This window comes from Ranitomeya variabilis, chromosome 2 (genome assembly GCF_051348905.1).
Source record: "Ranitomeya variabilis isolate aRanVar5 chromosome 2, aRanVar5.hap1, whole genome shotgun sequence".
In the NCBI taxonomy this organism is placed as follows: domain Eukaryota; kingdom Metazoa; phylum Chordata; class Amphibia; order Anura; family Dendrobatidae; genus Ranitomeya; species Ranitomeya variabilis.
In genome coordinates, this window is record NC_135233.1 from 539431791 (window position 1) to 539455863 (window position 24073).

At 42.9% G+C, this 24073-nt stretch overlaps 1 protein-coding gene across 3 annotated transcripts in view; it reads right to left on the reverse strand.

Moving 5' to 3' along the window:
- The window catches only part of EDC4 (enhancer of mRNA decapping 4), a 1216007-nt gene that overhangs the window by 1100502 nt on the left and 91432 nt on the right, over positions 1-24073 (reverse strand). For all 3 annotated transcript variants that reach the window (XM_077288123.1, XM_077288125.1, XM_077288126.1), the window contains exon 3: positions 15001-15112. In XM_077288123.1, coding sequence (XP_077144238.1) covers positions 15001-15112 — 112 coding nt within the window. The remainder of the gene's footprint in view (positions 1-15000; positions 15113-24073) is intronic.

Genomic DNA, 24073 nt, shown 5'->3' on the forward strand with positions numbered 1-24073 from the left:
TGTGAGTATATAATTTTTTTATTTTAATTCTTTTTTTTTTTTTTTTTTTTTTTTTTTTTTTAACAGGAATATGATGCACACATTGCTATATACTACGTGGGCTGTGCTATATACTACGTGGGCTGTGCAATATACTACGTGGGCTGTGCAATATACCACGTGGGCTGTGCAATATACTACGTGGGCTGTGCAATATACTACGTGGGCCGTGCAATATACTACGTGGGCCGTGCAATATACTACGTGGGCCGTGCAATATACTACGTGGGCCGTGCAATATACTACGTGGGCTGTGCAATATACTACGTGGCTGTGCAATATACTACGTGGCTGTGCAATATACTACGTGGCCGACCGCGAACAATCAGCGACAGGCGCAGTCCGGCCGCAAATTGGCGCAAGATTTGAACCACGCTTCGCTAATTGGTCGCGGTTGGCCGAATCCTGTGTATTCAATGTATTATTCTAAAATCTTCATAAATAAACTACATACATATTCTAGAATACCCGATGCGTTAGAATCGGGCTACCATCTAGTGTAAAATAAATGCTCAATGAGGTTGAGATCTGGCAATGGACTGCCATTGCAGGATATTACTCTTAGTCTTTAAAAATAAATAAATAAAATCCTGTGTATATTTTGCAGTATGTTTTGGCGCATTGTCCATCTTTACTGTGAATCACTATCAAATCAACCATGCTGCATTTGGTTTTATTTGAGCAGAGAGGATAGCCATGTGCATTTCAGAATTCATCCAGCTGTTTCTATCTTCCGTCACATCATCAATAAACATTAGTGATCCAGTGCCATTGGAAGCCATGCATGCACATGCCATCATGTTCTCACAGAGAATGTGGTGTGCCTTGGATCATGATCCATTCCAAGCCTCCGTTCGAAGTTACCTCATTCTCATCTCATTATTCTGGTACAGGTTGATCTTCAGTTCATCTGTCCAATGAATGCTGTTCCAGAACTGAGCTGCCTTTAGATTTTTTTTGTTTTTTACATAGTCTAATCTGGACTATTTTTAACCCTTTAAGCCCCGAGGGTGGTTTGCACGTTAATGACCGGGCCAATTTTTACAATTCTGACCACTGTCCCTTTATGAGGTTATAACTCTGGAATGCTTCAACGGATCTTGGTGATTCTGACATTGTTTTCTCGTGACATATTGTACTTCATGTTAGTGGTAAAATTTATTCACTATAACTTGTGTTTATTTGTGAAAAAAATGGAAATTTGGCGAAAATTTAGAAAATTTCCCAATTTTCCAACTTTGAATTTTTATGCCCTTAAATCACAGAGATATGTCACGCAAAATACTTAATAAGTAACATTTCCCACATGTCTACTTTACATCAGCACAATTTTGGAACCAAATTTTTTTTTTGTTAGGGAGTTATAAGGGTTAAAAGTTTACCAGAAATTTCTCATTTTTACAACACCATTTTTTTTTTTAGGGACCACATCTCATTTGAAGTCATTTTGAGGGGTCTATATGATAGAAAATAACCAAGTGTGACACCATTCTAAAAACTGCACCCCTCAAGGTGCTCAAAACCACATTCAAGAAGTTTATTAACCCTTCAGGTGTTTCACAGGAATTTTTGGAATGTTTAAATAAAAATGAACATTTAACTTTATTTCACACAAAATTTATTTCAGCTCCAATTTGTTTTATTTTACCAAGGGTAACAGGAGAAAATGGACCCCAAAAGTTGTTGTACAATTTGTCCTGAGTATGCTGATACCCCATATGTGGGGGTAAACCACTGTTTGGGCGCATGACAGAGCTCGGAAGGAAAGGAGCGCCATTTTACTCTTCAATGCAAAATTGACTGGAATTGAGATGGGACGCTATGTTGCGTTTGGAGAGCCCCTGAGGTGCCTAAACATTGAAACCCCCCACAAGTGACACCATTTTGGAAAGTAGACCCCCTAAGGAACTTATCTAGATGCGTTTTGAGAGCTTTGAACCCCCAAGTGTTTCACTACAGTTTATAACGCAGAGCCGTTAAAATAAAAAAAAAATATTTTTTTTTCAGAAAAATGTTTTTTTAGCCCCTAGTTTTGTATTTTCACAAGGGTAACAGAATAAATTGGACCCCAAAAGTTGTTGTCCAATTTGTCCTGAAGTACGCTGATACACCATATGTGAGGGGGAACCACTGTTTGGGCGCATGGCAGAGCTCGGAAGGGAAGGAGCGCCATTTGGAATGCAGACTTAGATGGATTGGTCTGCAGGCGTTGCATTTGCAGAGCCCCTGATGTACCCAAACAGTAGACACCCCCCACAAGTGACCCCATATTGGAAACTAGACCTCCCAACGAACTTATCTAGATGTGTTGTGAGAACTTTGAACCACCAAATGTTTCACTACAGTTTACAACGCAGAGCCGTGAAAATAAAAAATCCTTTTTTTTTCCCACAAAAATGATTTTTAGCCCCCCAAATTTTTATTTTCCCAAGGATAACAAGAGAACTTCGACCCCAAAAGTTGTTGTCCAATTTGTCCAGAGTACGCTGATACCCCATATGTTGGGGTAAACCCCTGTTTGGGTGCATGGGAGAGCGCGGAAGGGAAGGAGCACTGTTTTACTTTTTCAAAGCAGAATTGGCTGGAATTGAGATCGGACGCCATGTCGTGTTTGGAGAGCCCCTGATGTGACTAAACAGTGGAAACTCCCCAATTCTACCTGAAACCCTAATCCAAACACACCCCTAACCCTAATCCCAAAGGTAACCCTAACCACACCCCTAACCCTGACACACCCCTAACTCTAATCCCAACCCTAATCCCAACCGTAAATGTAATCCAAACCCTAACTTTAGCACCAACCCTAGCCCCAACCCTAACCCTTGCTCTAACCCTAACCCTAGCCCTAATGGGAAAATGGAAATAAATACATTTTTTAAATTTTTTTATTTTTCGCTAACTAAGGGGGTGATGAAGGGGGGTTTGGTTTACTTTTATAGCGGGTTTTTTAGCGGATTTTTATGATTGGCAGCTGTCACACTGAAAGACGCTTTTTATTGCAAAAAATATTTTTTGCGTTACCACATTTTGAGAGCTATCATTTTTCCATATTTTGGTCCACAGAGTCATGTGAGGTCTTGTTTTTTGCGGGACGAGTTGACGTTTTTATTGGTAACATTTTTGGACACGTGACAGTTTTTGATCACTTTTTATTCCGATTTTTGTGAGGCAGAATGACCAAAAACCAGCTATTCATGAATTTCTTTTGGGGGAGGCATTTATGCCGTTCCACGTTTGGTAAAATTGATAAAGCAGTTTTATTCTTCGGGTCAGTATGATTACAGCGATACCTCATTTATATAATTTTTTTATGTTTTGGTGCTTTTATACGATAAAAGCTATTTTATAGAAAAAAACTATCATTTTGGCATCGCTTTATTCTGAGGACTATAACTTATTTTTTTGCTTATGATGCTGTATGGCGGCTCGTTTTTTGCGGGACAAGATGACGTTTTCAGCGGTACCATGGATATTTATATCCGTCTTTTTGATCGCATGTTATTTCACTTTTTGTTCGGCGGTATGATAATAAAGCGTTGTTTTTTGCCTCTTTTTTTTTTTCTTACGGTGTTCACTGAAGGGGTTAACTAGTGGGACAGTTTTATAGGTTGGGTCATTACGGACGCGGCGATACTAAATATGTGTACTTTTATTGTTTTTTGTTTTTTTAGATAAAGAAATGTATTTATGGGAATAATTTTTTTTTTTCTCTTTATTAGGAATTTTTATTTTTTTTTTTTTATTTATTTATTTTTTTTACACGTGGAAATTTTTTTTTTTTTTACTTTTTTACTTTGCCGGGGACATCACAGATCCCGATCTGACAGTTTGCACAGCACTCTGTCAGATCGGCGATCATACTTTCATCGGAGCAGGCTGCTCTGCAGGCTGCTCTGCAGCCTGCTCCGGACCCGGAAGTACTCCCTGCAGGACCCGGATGCAGCCCTGCAGCCATTCTGGATCCGGGGACTGCAGGGAGGAGACGCTCTGTACAAGATAAGTACATCGCCTTGTACCGATCGTCTCAGGGAAGCACGCAGGGAGCCCCCTCCCTGCGCAATGCTTCCCTGTACCGCCGGTACACCGCGATCATGTTTGATCGCGGTGTGCCGGGGGCGGTCCGTGACAGCTCCTGGCACATAGTGCCGCGATCCCCCCCCCCCCCCCCCCCCCCCGTGAGTGCGGCCGATCGCATATGACGTACTATCCCGTCACTGGGAATTAAGTCCCAGGTCACCTTGACGGGATAGTACGTCATATGGGATTAAGGGGTTAAGGCTGAAGAGTGGAGGCTAAGCACCAGAATTGGCACATCTAGTGGATGTGCAATTTCTGGTGCGGGTGAGGGCTGATGTTCTCAGTTTGGGATTTGGCAAATATCCATGGCCCCTTCCTAGGCTATTAATATCAGCCTGCAGCTGTCTGCCTAGCCTCTGCTGGTTAATAATAGAGGGAACTCAACATTTTGTGTGTGTGTGTGTGGGGGGGGGGGGGGGGGGGAGAGACACCAACTTGTAATCACCGGTAAAGGCTAAGCATACAGCTGTGAGATAACAGCAGCCCGGGAAGCTCCATCTTTATTAGCCCTCTCTCAGGCTATTAAGACCAGCTCTCCACTGTCTGCTTTCCGTTAGATGGTTAATAAAAATTAGGTGGACCCAACGCTATTTCCTTTATTTAATTTAATTTTGAAATAAGCCGGATTACTCACCGGTAATGCTCTTTTAGTGAGTCCACGACAGCACCCCACTGGAGAGAGGGATCCGCCCCGCAGGAACAGGAAACCTATTGAGAAATAAAAGGGGGGCGGTCCGCCTCTCCTCCTCAGTTTTGATTTCAGAGTACCCGGAGGACCGCCAGTGTTAGGCAAATATCATTTATTTCATTCTTTAAACTTATTTGCTCATGATTAAAAGGATTTTACTCAATCAGTATTATATTGATCTAGGGAGGGATGTAAGAGGGTGCTGTCGTGGACTCACTAAAAGAGCATTACCGGTGAGTAATCCGGCTTTTTACTCTTCGCCACGACAGCACCCCACTGGAGATCTTTCAGAGACCATCACCTAGGGAGGGGACCACCGTGCTGAGGACAGTCCTGCCAAAGTCTAGGTCAGAAGTTGACGATAGGTCTAGCCTATAGTGGTTATAAAATGTAGAAGGATTTGACCAAGTTGCCGCCTTACATATAGTTTCAATCGGGACGTCTCCCCTCTCTGCCCAGGAGGATGCCATCGCTCTGGTGGAGTGTGCCGTTATGCCTTCCGGAGGGATTTCTTTCCTCGCGGAGTAAGCCAGTCTGATAGATTCTCTGATCCACCGGGATAAGGTGCTTTTTGTTATTCCATGACCCTTCTTGGGACCCTGGAAGGAAATAAACAGAGCCCTATCCTGTCGCCAGCTGCTGGTCTTTTCAATGTATTTTAACACTACTCTTTTAACGTCTAGAGTGTGATATTTTTGTTCTTCAGGAGTGGATGGATTACTGAAGAAAGTGGGCAAGATTATTTCTTGTGACCTGTGGAATTTTTTCGCTACTTTGGGCAGGTAGGAAGGGTCTGGTTTAAGAATTAACTTATCCTGAAAGGTTAACAAAAAAGGTGGATCTATAGAGAGTGCTTGGATGTCACTTATTCTCCTAGCTGATGTCAGTGCTACCAAGAGGGCCGTTTTTAGTGATAGACATTTAATTGGTATTGAGTCTATTGGCTCGAATGGAGAGTCTGTTAGGGCTTGTAAGACTAAATTTAAATCCCAGGGTGGAATCCTAGGTATGTTAACTGGATTCATTCTTTCGCAGGACATAATAAATCTGGATACCCATCTATCCCCCGCAATGTTATAGCCATAGAGGGCTCCTAGTGCTGATACATGAACCTTTAAGGTGTTTACAGTTAGACCCAGTTCTCTCCCTTTTTGAAGAAATTCCAGAATAGAATATATAGGAATTTCTGACGTGTTGGTAGATGTATGGAATTGTAGGAATTTTTTCCATACTCTCGTATAGATTTTTGTGGTGGAGGGTTTCCTACTATGGAGAAGTGTATCAACCAAACCCCCCGAGAACCCTCTTGATCTGCCTCTCAAGTTCCAGGCCGTCAGGTGAAGATTGTCCACCTGAGGGTGGAAAAACGGACCTTGGAAGAGAAGATTGGGCGTTGAGGGGAGGACCCAAGGATCTGAGACCGACATGGTCTGTAGCCATGAAAACCGTGGTCTCTTGGGCCAGAATGGAGCTATCAGAACAATTCTCGCTCCTTCCTCCCTGATTTTGCGTATAACTTGAGGTAGCAATATGATCGGAGGAAATGCGTACGCCAGACTGAACTGCCAGGGGGCTTGGAGAGCGTCCAGAATGTCCGGATGATCCGCTGGAGATAGGGAGGCGAATCTCTGAACTTTTCTGTTTCTTCTTGTGGCGAAGAGATCTATTTGAGGACGGCCCCAAAGAGATACTATGTCCAGGAAAATTTGCTGGTTTAGACACCACTCTCCTTGTCTTAGGGTGTGTCGACTTAGAAAGTCCGCCTGCTGGTTGTTTGCTCCTCTTATGTGCAGCGCAGTAAGGGATGCTAGATGACTTTCTGCTAGATTTAAAATTTCCGTAGCAGAAGACATCAGAGTCTCTGATCGCGTACCTCCTTGACGGTTTAGATACGCCACGGTGGTGGTGTTGTCGGACAGGACTCTGACGTCTTTCCCCCGAAGCTGTGGGAGGAAATGGTATAAGGCGTACTTTACAACATTTAGTTCTTTGAAGTTAGAGGAGCTGCAGCTTTCCTCTATGCTCCATGATCCCTGGCAATAATCATTCCCCATATGAGCGCCCCATCCATGAGGACTGGCGTCAGTGGTTATGGTATGAGATGGCGTTATTACCCATGGAACCCCACTCATCAAATGGTTTGAGTCTAGCCACCACTCTAAGGATGTTAAAACCTCCTGAGATAAGGTTATTTTTGCATTTAGGTGACCCAATAACCGTTTATCCTCTTGTAAAACTTGATGTTGCAGTGTTCTAGTGTGGTGTTGAGCCCATCTTACTGCAGGTATACAAGAGATAAGAGACCCTAATAATGACATAGCCTGTCTTAGGGATATACGTGGATTGTTTATTGCGGCTAGGACTTTGTGTCTGATCAGCGGAATTTTTACCTGTGGCAGAAGACACTTTTGAGATATAGAGTCTAAATGGAACCCCAAGAACGCTTGACGGGAAAGTGGAGTGAGTCTGGATTTGTCGGTATTGATTATCCAGCCCAGGCCCTGTAGAGAGGAAATTGTGTGAGCTAAACGGTCGGTACATTGAGTAGCTGAATTTCCTATTACCAGAAAGTCATCCAGATAGGGCACAATCAAGGTTTCCTTCTGGCGAAGGTAGGCCATCACCTCTAGCATTATCTTGGTGAAGATCCTCGGCGCTGTCGAGAGGCCGAAGGGCAGGGCCACATATTGGAAATGATGAACCTCGTTGTTGATTTTTACTGCCACCCTGAGGAATTTCTGGTATCTGTTATGAATAGGGAGATGATAATATGCATCTTTTAGATCAATGCCCCCCATCATACAGTTTGGGAAGAGGAGCTTTATGGTGGATCTAATGGATTCCATTTTAAAAGTATAATTTTCGATAAATGAGTTGAGTTTTTTAAGGTTTATAATTGTCCTAAAGGAGCCGTCGGGTTTAGAAATTAGGAATAGGAGAGTAGAATCCCCTACCCTCCTGTCCCACCGGAACTTGGACTAAGACCCGTTTTGATAATAGGGTTTGAATCTCAAGCTCTAGTGCCTGTTGCTGTATAGGCGAGCTGAGAGATGTTATAATATAAGACTCGTGGGGAACACGAGAGAATTTTAATTTGATTCCATCTCGGATGATATTTAAAACCCACGAGCTAGATGTTATTTTTTCCCATTGAGTGGCAAAAAATTTAAGTCTGCCCCCTACTGGTATGTCCTCAGTATTTGTTGTCTTTTGGGGGGTTGGGTCTTCTAAACATGGTACCTCTCTGCTTGTCGTCTTTAGCGGTCCATGTTGTAGACCTATCCGTTTGCCTTCTTTTGCCAAACGGTCTCCTTTTAAAGGCCCTCCTATAAAAGGGAATAGAAGAGTCAGGAAAACTTATTTCCTGTCTTTCGCTTTCTTTAATATGTCGTCTAGAGTTTTTCCGAAGAGGAACTCACCCTCACATGGGATGGCGCATATTTTAGATTTTGATTGCGCATCGCCTTTCCAGCTTTTCATCCATAGTGCACGCCTTGCGTTGTTTACCAGACCTGCAGATCTTGCCGCTAACCGAAGGGTGTCCGCGGATGCGTCTGCCATAAAGGCTGCTGCGCCCCGTATCAGGGGGATAGCTGCCCGTAATTTATCTCTTGAGATTTTATTCTCAATTTGCTGGTCCAGTTGATCGATCCATATGAGCATCGATCTGGCCGTGCAAGTGCTTGCGACTGCTGGCTTAAATATTCCTGTAGTTGCCTCCCAGGATCTTTTAAGGGAGGACTCGGCTTTCCGATCCAGAGGGTCAGAGAGCAGTCCCGCATCTTCTACAGGTAAGGTTGACTGCTTCGAGGTAGAGGCTACAGCTGCGTCAACTTTAGGGACTTTTGTCCATGTAAGAAGCTCGTCGTCACTAAACGGGTATTTACGTTTTGACGATGAGGGTAGAAAGCTTCTCTGATCCTGCTTTTCCCACTCCCTTTTTACTAATGCTTTTACTGCCGGTATGACCGGAAAGCATCTCCTTTTTCTCTCCGCCAAGCCCGCAAACATTATGTCCTGCGTGTTTTGTGCCCCTTTGGACTCTTCACACCCCATAGTGTCTCGTATCGATTTTACTAAATTGTCCACACTCTGTACTGGGAAACAAGGACGTCCCTCAATTTCAGACGATGAAGATGATGATGATGATGATGACGATAGGGAGGCGTCTGAACATACAACCTGGTCACTATCTGAATCTGACAAGGGTGTTGGTATTTTAGGTTTGGTTTTAGGAGGCTTATCCTGGGACATAGCTCTTAATTCTTCTCTTATAATGGTACGCAAGACCGTAACGGACATTGCCGCTCCTTGTGTGGTTTCGGTTATACAGTCCTGGCAGAGCTTTTTGGGGAATGAGTCGGGTAGGGGCTGGCTACATAAAGTGCATTCCCTATGTTTTGTTTTTTGTCGTTTTTTAACCTGACCCGAGGTGTGCTGACGAGAGAAGGAGAAGAGAGAGAGAGAGAGGAAATAGCATTAGCTTAATAGGTAGAGTCACTCACACTCACCCAGTGAAGCTGAAAATACCGGATCAGAAGCCCGAGATCCTGTCCTGGATCTGACCACCGAGCCGCTCTTATGACCGGTGTCTGAAGATCCTTTGCTGGGACGATCCTTGGCGGGGGGTACTTGGTCTCCTGTTTCAGGGTCCATGGCACCTGGGTATGACATCTTGCATCGCCAAATAATGGTGCTGTTTTGATTTATATATGGTGCCTAAGCGTCCTCCGTATTGCGCATGTGCAAGGGGCCGCGCCTCCCCCCGCCTGCTGGCCGCAGCTTGGATACTCCGGAAGTTCTAACTATACTTCCGGGTAAATCATTGGTGGTGGTCGGCGCATGCGCAGTCCGGGATCCAGCCTCGGACTTACTTCCGGAACGCTGTCTTCACCTGATCGGCGAGGATTCCGGCGCCTGCTTCTGCCACCCGCTTTCGGAAATGATGCCCGGCGGCCTCACCCGGACCAGGTCATCATCCGGGGCTTCTGTCAGGCGAGGAGGGAGCCGTCAAACGGATCTCCCCCGACGCTGCCTCTGGACTGCAGCCCCTGCCGTTCTTAAAGATACCGCACAGGCGGCGTGCATGCCCAGGTATTCTCTTCATAGATATCCTGTCGTTCCCGCAGGAACAGGAAACCTAAACTGAGGAGGAGAGGCGGACCGCCCCCCTTTTATTTCTCAATAGGTTTCCTGTTCCTGCGGGGCGGATCCCTCTCTCCAGTGGGGTGCTGTCGTGGCGAAGAGTAAAAAATACAAGGACATAATACTAAATATGTAAAGCAGTAATTATATATCTAAATTACATCTATATCTGTGTAACACATTGTTTTATTAGTTTATTAGCTCTCGCGGTGATTAGCGGCAGCAGGCATAGGCTGATGGGAGCAGTAGTCCCATCAGCTGATGCCAGTGACCTCTGATCATAGTTGCGGGCATTTGACAGCGTGAGAACCGCGGCTGTCTGACCGGCAGTGATGATTTTACCGCCGATCAAAAGCAGTCTGTCAAGCAGACGACAGCAAGGCAAACACCCAGTGTTCATAGGGGGGGGGGGGGGGCGCGATCCTGAACCGTAACTCAGACTTACTGGTAAAGTCCGTACCTGAACAGTAGGTGTTCGGTCCGAAAGCCGAACCTTACTGTTCGGGTTCGCCCATCTCTACTTATAAATACTGATGTAAAAGAATGAAGGTGTGAAAATGGCATTATTAATTAACTCGTGTGGAAAAATCTTTAAAACAAAAAGGTATAGAAAAGCACCAAATTTACACAGCATTTTACCAGACAAGAGATGCAGAAATTTCAGTGGCAAATACTTTAAGGGGCTGTCCAAAGAACCAAGTACACTTTAAATCAATAGACTTTGGAATAAAAATAAGCTTCACAATTGAATGTGTTAAAAAATGTTCCTGAGTGGAGATAATCTTATAAATGTGCCCCTTGCGTACTGTATAATGGCCGTGTCTAATTGTGCAGAAACATGATCTGATTATACAGAACAGCTGATTATTTCTGTCAGGTAAAGCATTGAGTGAAACTTGTGTTCTTTTCTTTCTAGAAAATGTGCAGGATTTTTACAGTCTCAAGATCGTTCAATATTTAAGATAGGATATGACAAGAGACATGGTCTTAAATTGTCAGCATATATTCATTAGTTATCCAGTAACAGTAATTTTATGTAACAACTGCCATGTAGAGTAAGATCACTTAAGAGCTGTTAAGAATTATTTATTTGCTTCACGATATGTTTATGTTACAGAATACATCCATTTCCATTGAATACAAGTATCACTTAGTATATTATTGCTTGAACTTTCAGCAAACACTGAAATGTTCTAATGAATTAAAGTGTTAAAGGGGATGGCCACTATCTTTTTTAATGCAGCTTTTCTCACAAACTGACAAGCACTATGGTCCATACAATAGCTGCTGATGGAGGAGCTTGTGATCAACGTGAAGCATGCGCCTCCTCCACCAGCAATTTTAAGGGTATGTTCACACGTTGCAGAATTGCCGCGGAAATTTCCGCGGCAATTCTGCGCCTCCTGCCGCGGGTATATCGCATGCAGAATTAGGCATGCATATACCCGCAGAAAACTAGCGTTTTGCAAGCATAATTAGCTTGCAGAATGCTAGAGTTTTCCAAGCGATCTGTAGCATCGCTTGGAAAACTGATTGACAGGTTGGTCACACTTGTCAAACATAGTGTTTGACATGTGTGACCAACTTTTTACTATAGATGCTGCCTATGCCGCATCTATAGTAAAAGATAGAATGTTTCAAAATAATAAAAAAAATGGTTATACTCACCTGCAGACCTCAGCGGCGTCCGTTCCTATAGCTGTTGTGCGGTGAAGGGCCTGCGATGACGTCACTGTATTGTGATTGGTCGCGTGACCAGTCACATGCGGTCTCGCGACCAATCACAAGACAGTGACGTCATCGCAGGTCCTTCACCACCCAGCAGCTATAGGAACCGAAGCAGCAGCGTGCAGCGGAGAGGCCGGAAGACTGCGGGGGACATCGAAGGTGAGTATATCGCTATTTTTTATTTTAATTCTTTTATTTTTTACCAATTATATGGTGCCCAGTCTGTGGAGGAGAGTCTCCTCTCCTCCACCCTGGGTACCAACCGCACATGATCTGCTTAATTCCCGCATGGTGTGCACAGCCCCGTGCGGGAAGTAAGCAGATCAATGCACTCCTATGGGTGCAGAATCGCCGCGATTCCGCAATTTTAATGAACATGCTGCGTTTTTTTCTGGAATGCGATTCCGCTCAGGAAAAAAATGCAGCATGTGCACAAAAAATGCGGAATGCATTCTATTTCATAGGATGCTTAATGTGGGCGTTTTTTTCGCGGTTTTATAGCCGTTTTATAGCGAAAAACCGTGAAAAAAACGCGAAAAATATGCTACGTGTGCACACAGCTTAAAGACTAAAGTGCTGTGCAGTTTGTGAGTAAAACTAGACAAATAAAATTTAGAGAGCCTAATAAATATAATGCATACATGCATAATGAACATTTTAAATTAGAAATACAAACCCAAGTGGCCAACATTGATGAACTTTTATAGATTCTAAAGGTTTTATCGAAGAGTGTGATAAAATGGCTTCAAATTGCCCGTCAGTCTCATGTCAAGACAGGCTGGTATCTGAATAAACACTGCTCCTGAGAAAAATATTTTAAGCTGCAGGGCAGTGGAATCGGAGTCATGGAGTTGGTGTTCATTTTTGCTGGAGTTAGAATTGGTAAAAAATGGACCGACTGCTAAAATATATAATATATTGGGTACAGTAGTTCAATGTAACATGTGCTGTTAACTTTACCAAAGTATGAAAAAATTATGAAATGTCCTACAAATGTCTGCTCTTCTCTTGATCTAGGGATCTCTGCTTTTAGTCGAGATGAATCTGTTCTGCACTTGATGTAGATGCTCAGTAGTGACCAGTGATGAGCAGTCGGAGTTGGGAGACAGGGAAAGTGAGGAGTCGGAGGTTTGGCTTACTGACTCCACAGCTCTGATTTCAACTCACGGAGTAGCCGTATCATAAGCATACACATGAGCAGCCAGAAAAGGTTGTGAAAGAAGAAAAATCTTCTCTGACTGAATACTAAGTATCTTTTTCCTCCTAGCTTCAGTCCTTCGTGGGCAGTCAGAGAGGAGATTTAATTCTTCGGATTTCGCAGCCCTCCTCTGTCAGCTCACTGAGATGTGTACATTTACAATGCCGTTCTTCTGTCAGTTGAGTTACAGGTCAATGGGGCAGCTTTTCTTCATGCTGCAATCTGTCCTGACAGGTGACTAGGATTGGCTCCAATTTGAAAAAAGTGATAGGGTCCATTTTATCATTCTTTAACCCCTTTATGACCGTGGGATTTTTCGTTTTTCCGTGTTCGTTTTTCGCTCCCCTCTTCCCAGAGCCATAACTTTTTTATTTTTCCGTCAATTTGGCCATGTGAGGGCTTATTTTTTGCAGGACGAGTTGTACTTTTGAACGACATCATTGGTTTTACTATGTCGTGTACTAGAAAACGGGAAAAAAATTCCAAGTGCAGTGAAATTGCAAAAAAAGTGCAGTCCCACACTTGTTTTTTGTTTGGCTTTTTTGCTAGGTTCACTAAGTGCTAAAACTGACCTGCCATTATGATTCCCCAGGTCAGTATGAGTTCATAGACACCTAACATGACTAGGTTATTTTTCACCTAAGTGGTGAAAAAAAATTCCAAACTTTGAAAAAAAAAAAAAAAAAAAAATTACGCCATTTTCCGATACTCGTAGCGTCTCCATTTTTCGTGATCTGGGGTCAGGTGAGGGCTTATTTTTTGCGTGCCAAGCTGGCGTTTTTAATGATAGCATCTTGGTGCAGATATGTTCTTTTGATCGCCCGTTATTGCATTTTAATGCAATATCGCGGTGACCAAAAAAATGTAATTCTGGCGTTTCGATTTTTTTTCTCGTTACGATGTTCAGCGATCAGGTTACTGCTTTTCTTTTATTGATAGATCGGGCGATTCTGAACGCGGCGATACCAAATATGTGTAGGTTTGATTTTTTTTTTTTTATTTTGATTGGGGCGAAAGGGGGGTGATTTAAACTTTTATGTTTTTTTTATTTTTCTCACATTTTTTTTTTACTTTTTTTTTTTTTACTTTTGGCATGCTTCAATAGCCTCCATGGGAGGCTAAAAGCAGGCACAACGCGATCGCCTCTGCTATATAACAGCGATCATCAGATCGCTGCTATATAGCTGAAATGCAGGTGTGCTGTGAGCGTCGACCACAGGGTGGCGCTCACAGCTACCAAGGATCAGTAACCATAGAGGTCTCAAGGACCTCTATGGTTACCTTCCTGATGCATCGCCGACCCCTGATCATGTGACGGGGGTCGGCGATGACGTCATTTCCGGCCGCCCGGCCGGATGCGGTAGTTAAATGCCGCTGTCTGCGTTTGACAGCGGCATTTAACTAGTTAATAGGCGCGGGCAGATCGCGATTCTGCCCGCGCCTATTGCGGGCACATGTCAGCTGTTCAAAACAGCTGACATGTCCCGGCTTTGATGCGGGCTCACCGCGGAGCCCTGCATCAAAGCAGGGGAGCCGACATTGGACGGTATAGTACGTCCGATGTCGGTAAGGGGTTAAGAACCCCTCTAAGTCCATAGTTGCAATTAAGAATAACCCATCATTTTTTTATTTTTTTATTTTTTTTCAGAAATCAATTCAAGTAAAATTAAGAAACTTTGCAATACAACTTAATAGAGAGATACGCTTTATTCTCCTCTTGGACTGATTCTTCACGCTCATAATTCTCAATTCACAGGTAAAGTCTGTCATCAGTGAGTATAGACTTTCCTGTTACTGCAATAGAAAATGACAGCTAGTGCTCAAAGATCTATTGAGCAAGTCAGCTCATTTCACAAAAACTTGCTGCACAATGTCAGACTGCCTATAAAAGCACCAACTGTCATCCTAGTAATGAGAAAATCAGTATTGTATAAAACAATTTTATAAATTTTATCTATGATGCGATAGTGAAAGAGCAATCCAAGAAAATGGAAAAAAAAAAAGCTACATTTCTTTAAGATATATTACAAAATGTATTCTTTCCTCTGGTACTATTGATAAATGAAATTCAAGTCAAGACGACGATTATTCTTCAAGCATCATCTAAATATTTTTAAGCTCTTACCTTGTTGCTTCCTCTTGCTTTGCTACAAATATTAGAATCACTACTGGCTATGATTTCAACATCTTTGCCTACGATCTCAATGCAAGGAGGCGAGTCATCACCAGAGAGGCAGCTAAAAAGGTAAGCAAAAATTAAGTTACAATTATTTATTTTACCTTGATAAATGGAGACATATTTTAGTCTACTCTAGAAACCCACTCATTGTCTTAAGCAGTGCAAAACTCCCCTGGTGACAAGTTTCCTGCAGGCGATGGAAAGTAGGTCGCACAAAATTGACAAAGTCTGGACCACCGGAATCCTAGCGAATTATGTGCTCACCAATATTGCTGAGAAAAAAAAAAAAAAAAAAAGAAGAGTTTGCGAATACCTCCTGCGCAGCAACATGAATTCTTACCTTTTTTAGTGGTTTCACCAGTTTCACAACCTGTGGACCCGCAGCCGCTGTACAATGATTAAGGCCGGGCGCCCACTATCCGGAACTAGCAGCGCTTTGGAAGCAGTGTATGTTCGCCGAGTCCAAAGCGCTGCTGTGTATTGAACACAGGTGAATCTTCATGTGTTCATTGAACCATGCAGATTCACAGCATTCAATACATTCTAATGGTGAAATTCCTCTTGAGGAGGCTAGCATCTCTGCAAGAAAAATTGACATGCTGCGGTCTGGAGACATGTACCGGATATCAGTCTCTGCGTGTGTCTGAGGACGCATAGTGGCCTTGAGATTTCTAGAAATCTCATCCACTATGCTCTAACAGCTGGCCGCTGCAGGTTGGATGCTGCACTTACGCAGCGTCAAACCCGCAGCAACTCCAGATCGTGTGCACACACCCTTAAATACGCATTTAAGTGATGGATCAAATGGTCTTCTCTGGAATGTTGGGATTTGAGTTCAGAGTGGGTTAGGAAATTTAAGTTGAGATATTTTATTTATGTATTATACTATTTAATTATTACAGTACGTCATTTGAAAGATGGAAACTTAGTTTGGAGTTTTTCAATAAAAATGATTTGATTAAAAAAAAAAAAAAAAATCTGTATAAGAACTCTAATTGCATGTCAGATAAGAAGCTATTTCCATAACTTATCTCTTTAGTGTGTTATTACAGATATTGAAAAGTAGAGACAGCATTGCATCTGACATTTCAGGAGCAAGAAGGCACTGTGGCTAGCCAGACCAAGACTGCATCTGAGCAGGGATTACAAACAAAACAGAAAAATTAGGTTTTAAAGCACCGCACAACTGGCCTAGGAAACTGGTTAATACACTGTAGAGGCGGACAGTAACCTAGGCCAAAAGAAGGACATTAATTTAAAAAATAAAAATATTCTGAGTTATTAAACATGAAGGTATTAGACAAGTAAATACAGTGTGTCCTCTAAGTCATGGTGCACTTTTGACCAGTCACTGGAAAGCAACAAAAGACGATAGAAATGTAAAATCTGCACCAAATGAAAGAAAAACTCTCCCAGTTTCATACATATTCAGTGCAGTTCGATGTAGGCTCCATTTGTTGCCCTACACACATCCAAACGATAGTGAAGTTCTTGCCACACATGGGTAAGGACTTCTGGTGTAACAGAGTCAATGACGTCTGTGATTCTCTGTTTTAAGTGATTAATGTCGTTGATACATTCAATGTACACATGTTGCTTCACATAACCCCAAAAGTCAAAGTCTAAAGGAGTCAGATCAGGGGATTGTGATGTCCATGGCTTGACAGAACCCCTGCCTATCCGCTGCTGCGGGAATGTTCTATCCAGAAACTCAGGAACAATGGTGGCGTAGTGTGGAGGAGCGCCGTCCTCTTGAAAGATGACACCTTTCTGGAAATTGAGGTACTGCATGCAATTCCAACATGTCAAGATACGGGTTTGCAGCCACAGATTGCTTTGCAAAAAAAAAAACATGGGCCTATCACCTTATCATGCATCAGGCCACACCACATGTTCACTTTAGGGGTGCTACGTTCGTACTCAATATAGGCAGGAGGATCTTTTGCAGACCTTGTTCGGATGTTATGGTGATGAACATATACACATATCGAAGGTCGCCTCATCTTTCAACACAATCTTCTGCAAAAATCTTGCATCATCTTGCATCATTGTCGATCTCACAGAACACAACCTGCTTTTTCCCCTGTACTGTCCACATCTTTACTGGCATGGAAAACCACACTGCTGGCATAAGCTTGTGGTTGCACGATGTCACAAACATGGCAGTGTATTAATCAGAGTTCAGTTCATCAGGGGTTAATCTGACTGGGGGGCTCAGCAACAGATTAACCCCTTCACCCTCGGAGCTTTTTTCGGTTTTGCATTTTCTTATTTCGCTCCCCTCCTTCCCAGAGCCATAATGTTTTTTTATTTTTCCATCAATATGGCTATGTGAGGGCTTATTTTTTGCTGTTTGTGGGACGGGCTGTACTTTTGAATGACACCATTGGTTTTACCATGTCGTGTACTAGAAAACGGGAAGAAAATTCCAAGTGCGGTGAGATTGCAAACAAAAGTGCAATCCCACGCTTGTTGTTTTGTTTGGCTTTTCTACTAGGTTCAATAAATGCTAAAACTGACCTGCCATTATGATTCTCCAGGTCATTAACCCCTTTCTGACATTGGACGTACTATCCCGTCGAGGTGGGGTGGGCCCGTATGACCACCGACGGGATAGTACGTCCAGCGCGATCGGCCGCGCTCACGGGGGGAGCGCGGCTGATCGCGGCCGGGTGTCAGCTGCCTATCGCAGCTGACATCCGGCACTATGTGCCAGGAGCGGTCACGGACCGCCCCCGGCACACCGCGATCAAACATGATCGCGGTGTGCTGGCGGTACAGGGAAGCATCGCGCAGGGAGGGGGCTCCCTGCGTGCTTCCCTGAGACCCCCAGAGCAAAGCGATGTGATCGTGTTGCTCCGAGGATCACTTACCTCCTCTCCCTGCAGTCCCCGGATCCAAAATGGCCGCGGCATCCGGGTCCTGCAGGGAGGGAGGTGGCTTACCGAGTGCCTGCTCAGAGGAAGCGCTTGGTAAGCCTGCAGCACTAAGTCAGATCGCCGATCTGACAGAGTGCTGTGCAAACTGTCAGATCAGCGATCTATATACCCCTGCTACATGCCTCTATATACCCCTGCTAGCTGCCTCTATATACCACTGCTGCCTGCCTCTGTATACCACTGCTGCCTGCCTCTGTATACCACCGCTGCCTGCCTCTGTATACCACTGCTGCCTGCCTCTGTATACCACTATCTGCCTCTATATACCACTGCTACCTGCCTCTATATACACCTACCACTGCTACCTCTGTCCTGTGTAGCTAATCTAGTCCTGGGTAGCTAATCCTGTCCCGTGTACTATGTCCTCAGCAGTCAGTATCACACAGGACAGGATTAGATACACGGCTCAGCAGTCGGTATCACACAGGACAGGATTAGATACACGGCTCAGCAGTTGGTATCACACAGGACAGGATTAGATACACGGCTCAGCAGTCGGTATCACACAGGACAGGATTAAATACACGGCTCAGCAGTCGGTATCACACAGGACAGGATTAAATACACGGCTCAGCAGTCGGCATCACACAGGACAAGATTAGATACACGGCTCAGCAGTCAGTATCGAATCCTCCCCTATGCACTCCTCTCCCCCCCGCGTGTCTTTCCCCAATGTGATTTATTATTTTTGTTGTGGGAGATGAGGGAGTCGAGGATTATGCGTTCGGTATGGTTTAAAAAAGATTAATAAAGGACTTTATTCTGGCCGAGTCTTTATTTACAATACAACTATAGGATTAGTAATGGATGGGTGCCTTATAGACGCCTCTCCATTACTAAGCCGTGGGCTTGATGTCACCGGACAATATGAAGGGGACATTAACCCCACAAATATGAACCCCACTTGCTACCGCTACAGGGCAAGTGGAAATTGCCAGGCAAAGCGCCAGAAAAGGCGCATGTAAAAGGCGGCTGAGAGCTGATGTTTTTAGCCTGGGGGGGACAGTAATGTCAGCCCGCAGCTGCCTGCATAATATTTGATGGTTATTAATTATAGGGGGCCCCACGTATTTTTTTGGGGGGTATCCCCCATTTTAATAGCCAGTAAAGGCTATAAGTATACAGTTGCGAGCGTGTGAGTGTGAGCACCCTCCCCCCATAGACCAGTACACTGCTCTCCTGAAATACTCTGTGCTCCTGTCACCCTGCTCCTTCCACCATACATCTCTGTGACCTCCCTAGAGCAGCACAATACCATAAGGATCACGTATAATGCCGCTATATATATTTATCACATAATACTCTCCCGTCAAGACCACACATTATGCCGAGATATTATAATATATATATATATATATATATATATATATATATATATATATATATATATATATATATATATATATATATATATATATATATATACACACATACACTAGACTGTGGCCCGATTCTAACGCATCGGGTATTCTAGAATATGCATGTCCCCGTAGTATATGGACAATGATGATTCCAGAATTCGCGGCAGACTGTACCCGTCTCTGATTGGTCGAGGCAACCTTTATGACATCATCGTCGCCATGGCAACCATTAAGACATCTACGTCATAGAACTTAACACAATTGAATGAAATTATGAAACAGATCATCCAAATATATAAACCACATTACATGAACTGTAACGGTATTTAAATAAATCATCGGACAAAAGAAGGACATTGACACTATAATATATTTATTAACAATATCAAGCCAAAATATTTTTGTACACCACATTTCTTGTGAATACCTTTTGACTACCTATAAGCAACTTTCCTTGTAAAGGGGTTGGAAGAACTTGCACCTTGACGTTGGATCTCATTTTAACTCTTGAAAATGCAACGTAGAGTTGTCCATGACCAAAAACGGGCTGCGGTAGATATATGCCAACACGGTGTAGAGTTTGACCTTGGGACTTGTTTATTGTCATGGCAAAAGCTGGTTTTAGTGGAAACTGTCGACGCCGAAGCCTAAATGGAAGACCGGTGTCTGAAGGACATAAATCAATGCGTGGAATGAACACTTCATCTCCTTTTGCTGATCCAGTGATCACTCTTGCTTGAATGACGTGAGAATGGAGTCCAGTAACAATAAGGCGAGTTCCATTACATAGACCATTTTTCGTATTTAGATTCCGCAGCAACATTATGATTGTTCCAACTTTCAGTTGAAGTCTATGGGATGGCATTCCTGATGGCGTAAGACTATTTAAAAATTCAACTGGATAATGCTCTCGTTCATCTTCATTGTCTACATCCACTGAATCATCACTTTTATACAACTTATAGTCACCAGGCATTCTATCCATCACCTGGGAATTTATCAGAGCTACGTCATCATTCTTGGGACAGAGAATTGCATGAGAAGAGGTCCTCTCAACACTGCTTTGGTCGTTCACATCAATTTCAATGTATTGTCCAAAAACATCAGTTACGATGCAGTCAGTGCACAACATGTCTTCTGATATTTCAATAATATCTTCTCCAAGGTTGTATTCGTTGCTAAGTTCACCGTTGCCAAGTTTAAGAAGCCAGTTGCTATACTCTGGGTCCGAAGATCGCATATTGTTAATTAGTTGGAGTTTATTGAACTGTTTCCAAAGGTCAGCCATTTTTAAGCTGGACTCGATAACATCTGTTCTTGTTCCATTTGGTATGACTGGAAGGCATTGCCTAAAATCTCCGCCAATGACAAAAACTTTACCTCCAAACGGAATTTTATTTTTTTCAGCAACATTTGTAGTCATTACTTCACGCAGAAGTCTGTCAATTAAGCTCAAAGCATATTTGGGTGCCATGGTGCACTTGTCAAGTATGAAAACATGTGCATTTTTTAACAGTCTTCCTGCAAATGTGTCTTGTTTTATTCTGGAAATAGAGATTTCATTGACTGGAACTGGTATCCCAAAGAGTGAATGGATAGTGCGACCTCCTCGTAAAAGGTTTGCTGCAATCCCTGTTGTAGCCGACGGCAATACGACTTTTCCCAACCCTCTAACGTGATGCATTATAACTTCATAGAGGTATGTTTTACCGCTCCCTCCTGGACCGTCAATAAAGAAACATTTTGGCCTTGCATCTGCTTGGTTTTCTATAGCGCTCACAATAGTGTCATATGCAATCCGTTGTTGTTCATTTAAGGAGTTTCTCTTCTCTGTTGCCAACAATAATTCATAAGCTTCGTCATACTCTGGAACTTGTGGAACTTGAATGGCAGGCTGGGGCAAATTAAAGTCTGAAAACGTTTTTCCATGTAGTAGTAAGATATTTTGGACATCTTGCATGGCATAAGATTCGCAATTTTGACAACTTCCACTTCTGTTGTGAAGACGTAAGCAGTAGTCCTCGATTAGATGTTCTTTAAAATTTGTCCAAAGTTGAGCTGGATTTGTAGGCGGTCCAAATACACAGATGTAGGCAAACAATTCACGAAGTTGCTTAGGCATATGTAGGGTAACTGCATCTTCTAAAGTAAGTTTCCACACAGTATCATCCAATAGAAGTCCTAAAGCCAAAGCTGCAGCTTTAAATGTATCGTGCAATACTCCGTTAACTGTTTTCAAATCGTCATAAGTTTTAGCTCCTTTGATATGTAGTAGTAACAGCCGAAGGCAATATCTTTCTTGATCCTTGACACTAACAGTATACATGCGTCCAATTATTCTGCTAACTCCTCGTTGTCTTGGATTCCAAGTTTTATTCCAAACGTAATGCTCTGGAATCTCTCGGTACAAATACTGCCTTGCGTTTTCGTCACGTTGGTTCAGCAAAAACCATTCCATTAATGTTGATGTCGTGCTTAAAGTTTTTGAGACATCTTTGACTTCAGCATCTTCAAAGAAATAAAGCTGCTGTTGATTTGGTAAATGAATAGCTAAACGTATAATGGCATGGGACTGTGAATGCATTGGAAACGCAAATATCCTCCAAGCAGCTTCTGGAGCACTGACATATCTTGAGTCAACAAAAGTTGATGATTCATCGTGATTGACTGTTTTCTGTTGTATTTCGATGTTAGCTTTGTCATGCCCCTTGTAGATGTACTTGAAGAGATATTTTACACTTTTTATTGAAGCACAGATTTCTACGTTGATGTGACAGTTGTAGCATTTTGATAAGTACGGGTTGTATGGGACTATCCATGAGTTATTTATAATTTTATTGTTGCAAGCTATGTTATCAATGTGTTGTCGCCGGTAGGATGGGTAGCCATCCAAGTCTTTAACAGTGTGCTGTTTCACCTCCTTTGGAAACCCTTTTGTACACTTTCCGTTTTCCATGCATGGACTTTTTGGATTTGCTACACCGCATGGGCCATGAATCATATGAGAGACAACAATATTATACAGTTCAGGATACTTTTCTTGGTTAGGAATTTCAGCCCACACTATATTGTCGATTTCTTCCTCCGTACGAATCTTGGAATCCGTGTCTAAGATAATTAGTATATGCGCATGTGGGAGACCTCGTTTCTGAAACTCTATGACATGTACCATTGCTACGACTGTTCCAAAAAGCCCATTTTTGATGTCTTTCAAAAGGCTGATGAGTTTCAGTCGAAATACGCGTGCGACTAAGTCCGGCCTGTGTTCAACTTTTTGCCAGGGTTCTAGATTTTCGGTAATTTCTGGCCATTTAGGATTACAGGTCATTGTCACAAAAATGTCAGGTCTTCCAAACTTTGTTACTATTGCCATTGCATCTTGATAACGCTGTTGCATGTTGCGGGGGCTACCTTTAAACGACGACGGGAGGATTACTGTTTTTCCAATTGGAATTCCCTTTTCAATTGATTGTTTTTGCAAATGTTCTTGAAGAACGCAGTAGTCTTCGACTTTAAGTTGTTTTTGGCTCATTCTTATGAAATTTAGACGATTAGCTTCAATTTTAACATATGCGTCAACTAAGTACTGTTGTGTCAGTTTCCCACCGTTTAAAATAGGATTGAAGTAATTTCGGACAGACAGACGAAAACTGTAGTATTGCAGTTGTGTAATTCTTCTTGAAGTTCCTTGTTGGTTTAAGTTTTCATGCCACCCTTGTTCACCTCTTGGAAAGAATAGCGGATACAGAAGAGCATCAAGGTTACTGTGCAAAATGCTAATTCGTTGTGTCTTAGGAACCAAAGGGTTGTTTTGGTCTGGCTTAAGATGGACTAATATATCCCTTTGAAAAGGAGGTTCTCCATCATCGTTTTGAAAAACAACTGCGACCTCACTTACACGTGGTTTGTTGTAAAGTCGAGGATTCTGTTTACGTTCTTGTTTAATGGCCATGACAATAGAAGGCATTTCAGTACCATTTTGTATAGCCCTCTGTTCCTCCTCAGCTTGAACGTCTTTTAGCATGCGATATGCGGCAGCAAATGGGCTTATTTTTTGTAAATGTACAGCAATTTGGTTCATCAGTTCAGCATCACACTTTTCGTTTTCTTTTAGGTTCATCCTTTGTTCTGTAGCCTCATTTGTATCAATGATGTATAAGTGTGCAAATTTTGGTGGTTGTCCTATTTCTGGGTGAAGTGTTCCAGTGCGATGGTAGATCTGGCTGTGAATTTTAAAACAATACGGTCCGAATCCAGGGGGCGGTGCAATGTTGGCACCGAATGAAGCAAACGCATGAGAACTGTTGATGCTTCTGATATTTTCCATAAAATTTCTACTGTGTTGATGCATTCCTTTCATTAACTGCTCACACAGATCTGAGTAGTGAGGTCTCGGTAGCATAACTTTTCCTTTTTGGCAGCACTGAGTAAACTGATTGTCAGATGGTTTTTCATCAATGAAATTCAGAGAGTCGCATTTAGAGCAAACTGCATTCATATTATATTTCCAGAATCCGTCCTTTCCTCAACCCACACTCTACCAAAATGCTCGTGCATGCCCTAATCATCTCCCGCCTCGACTACTGCAACATACTCCTCTGTGGCCTACCTTCTAACACTCTTGCACCCCTCCAGTCCATCCTTAACTCTGCTGCCCGACTAATTAATCTCTCTCCTCGCTACATTCCTGCTTCCCCTCTTTGCAAATCCCTTCACTGG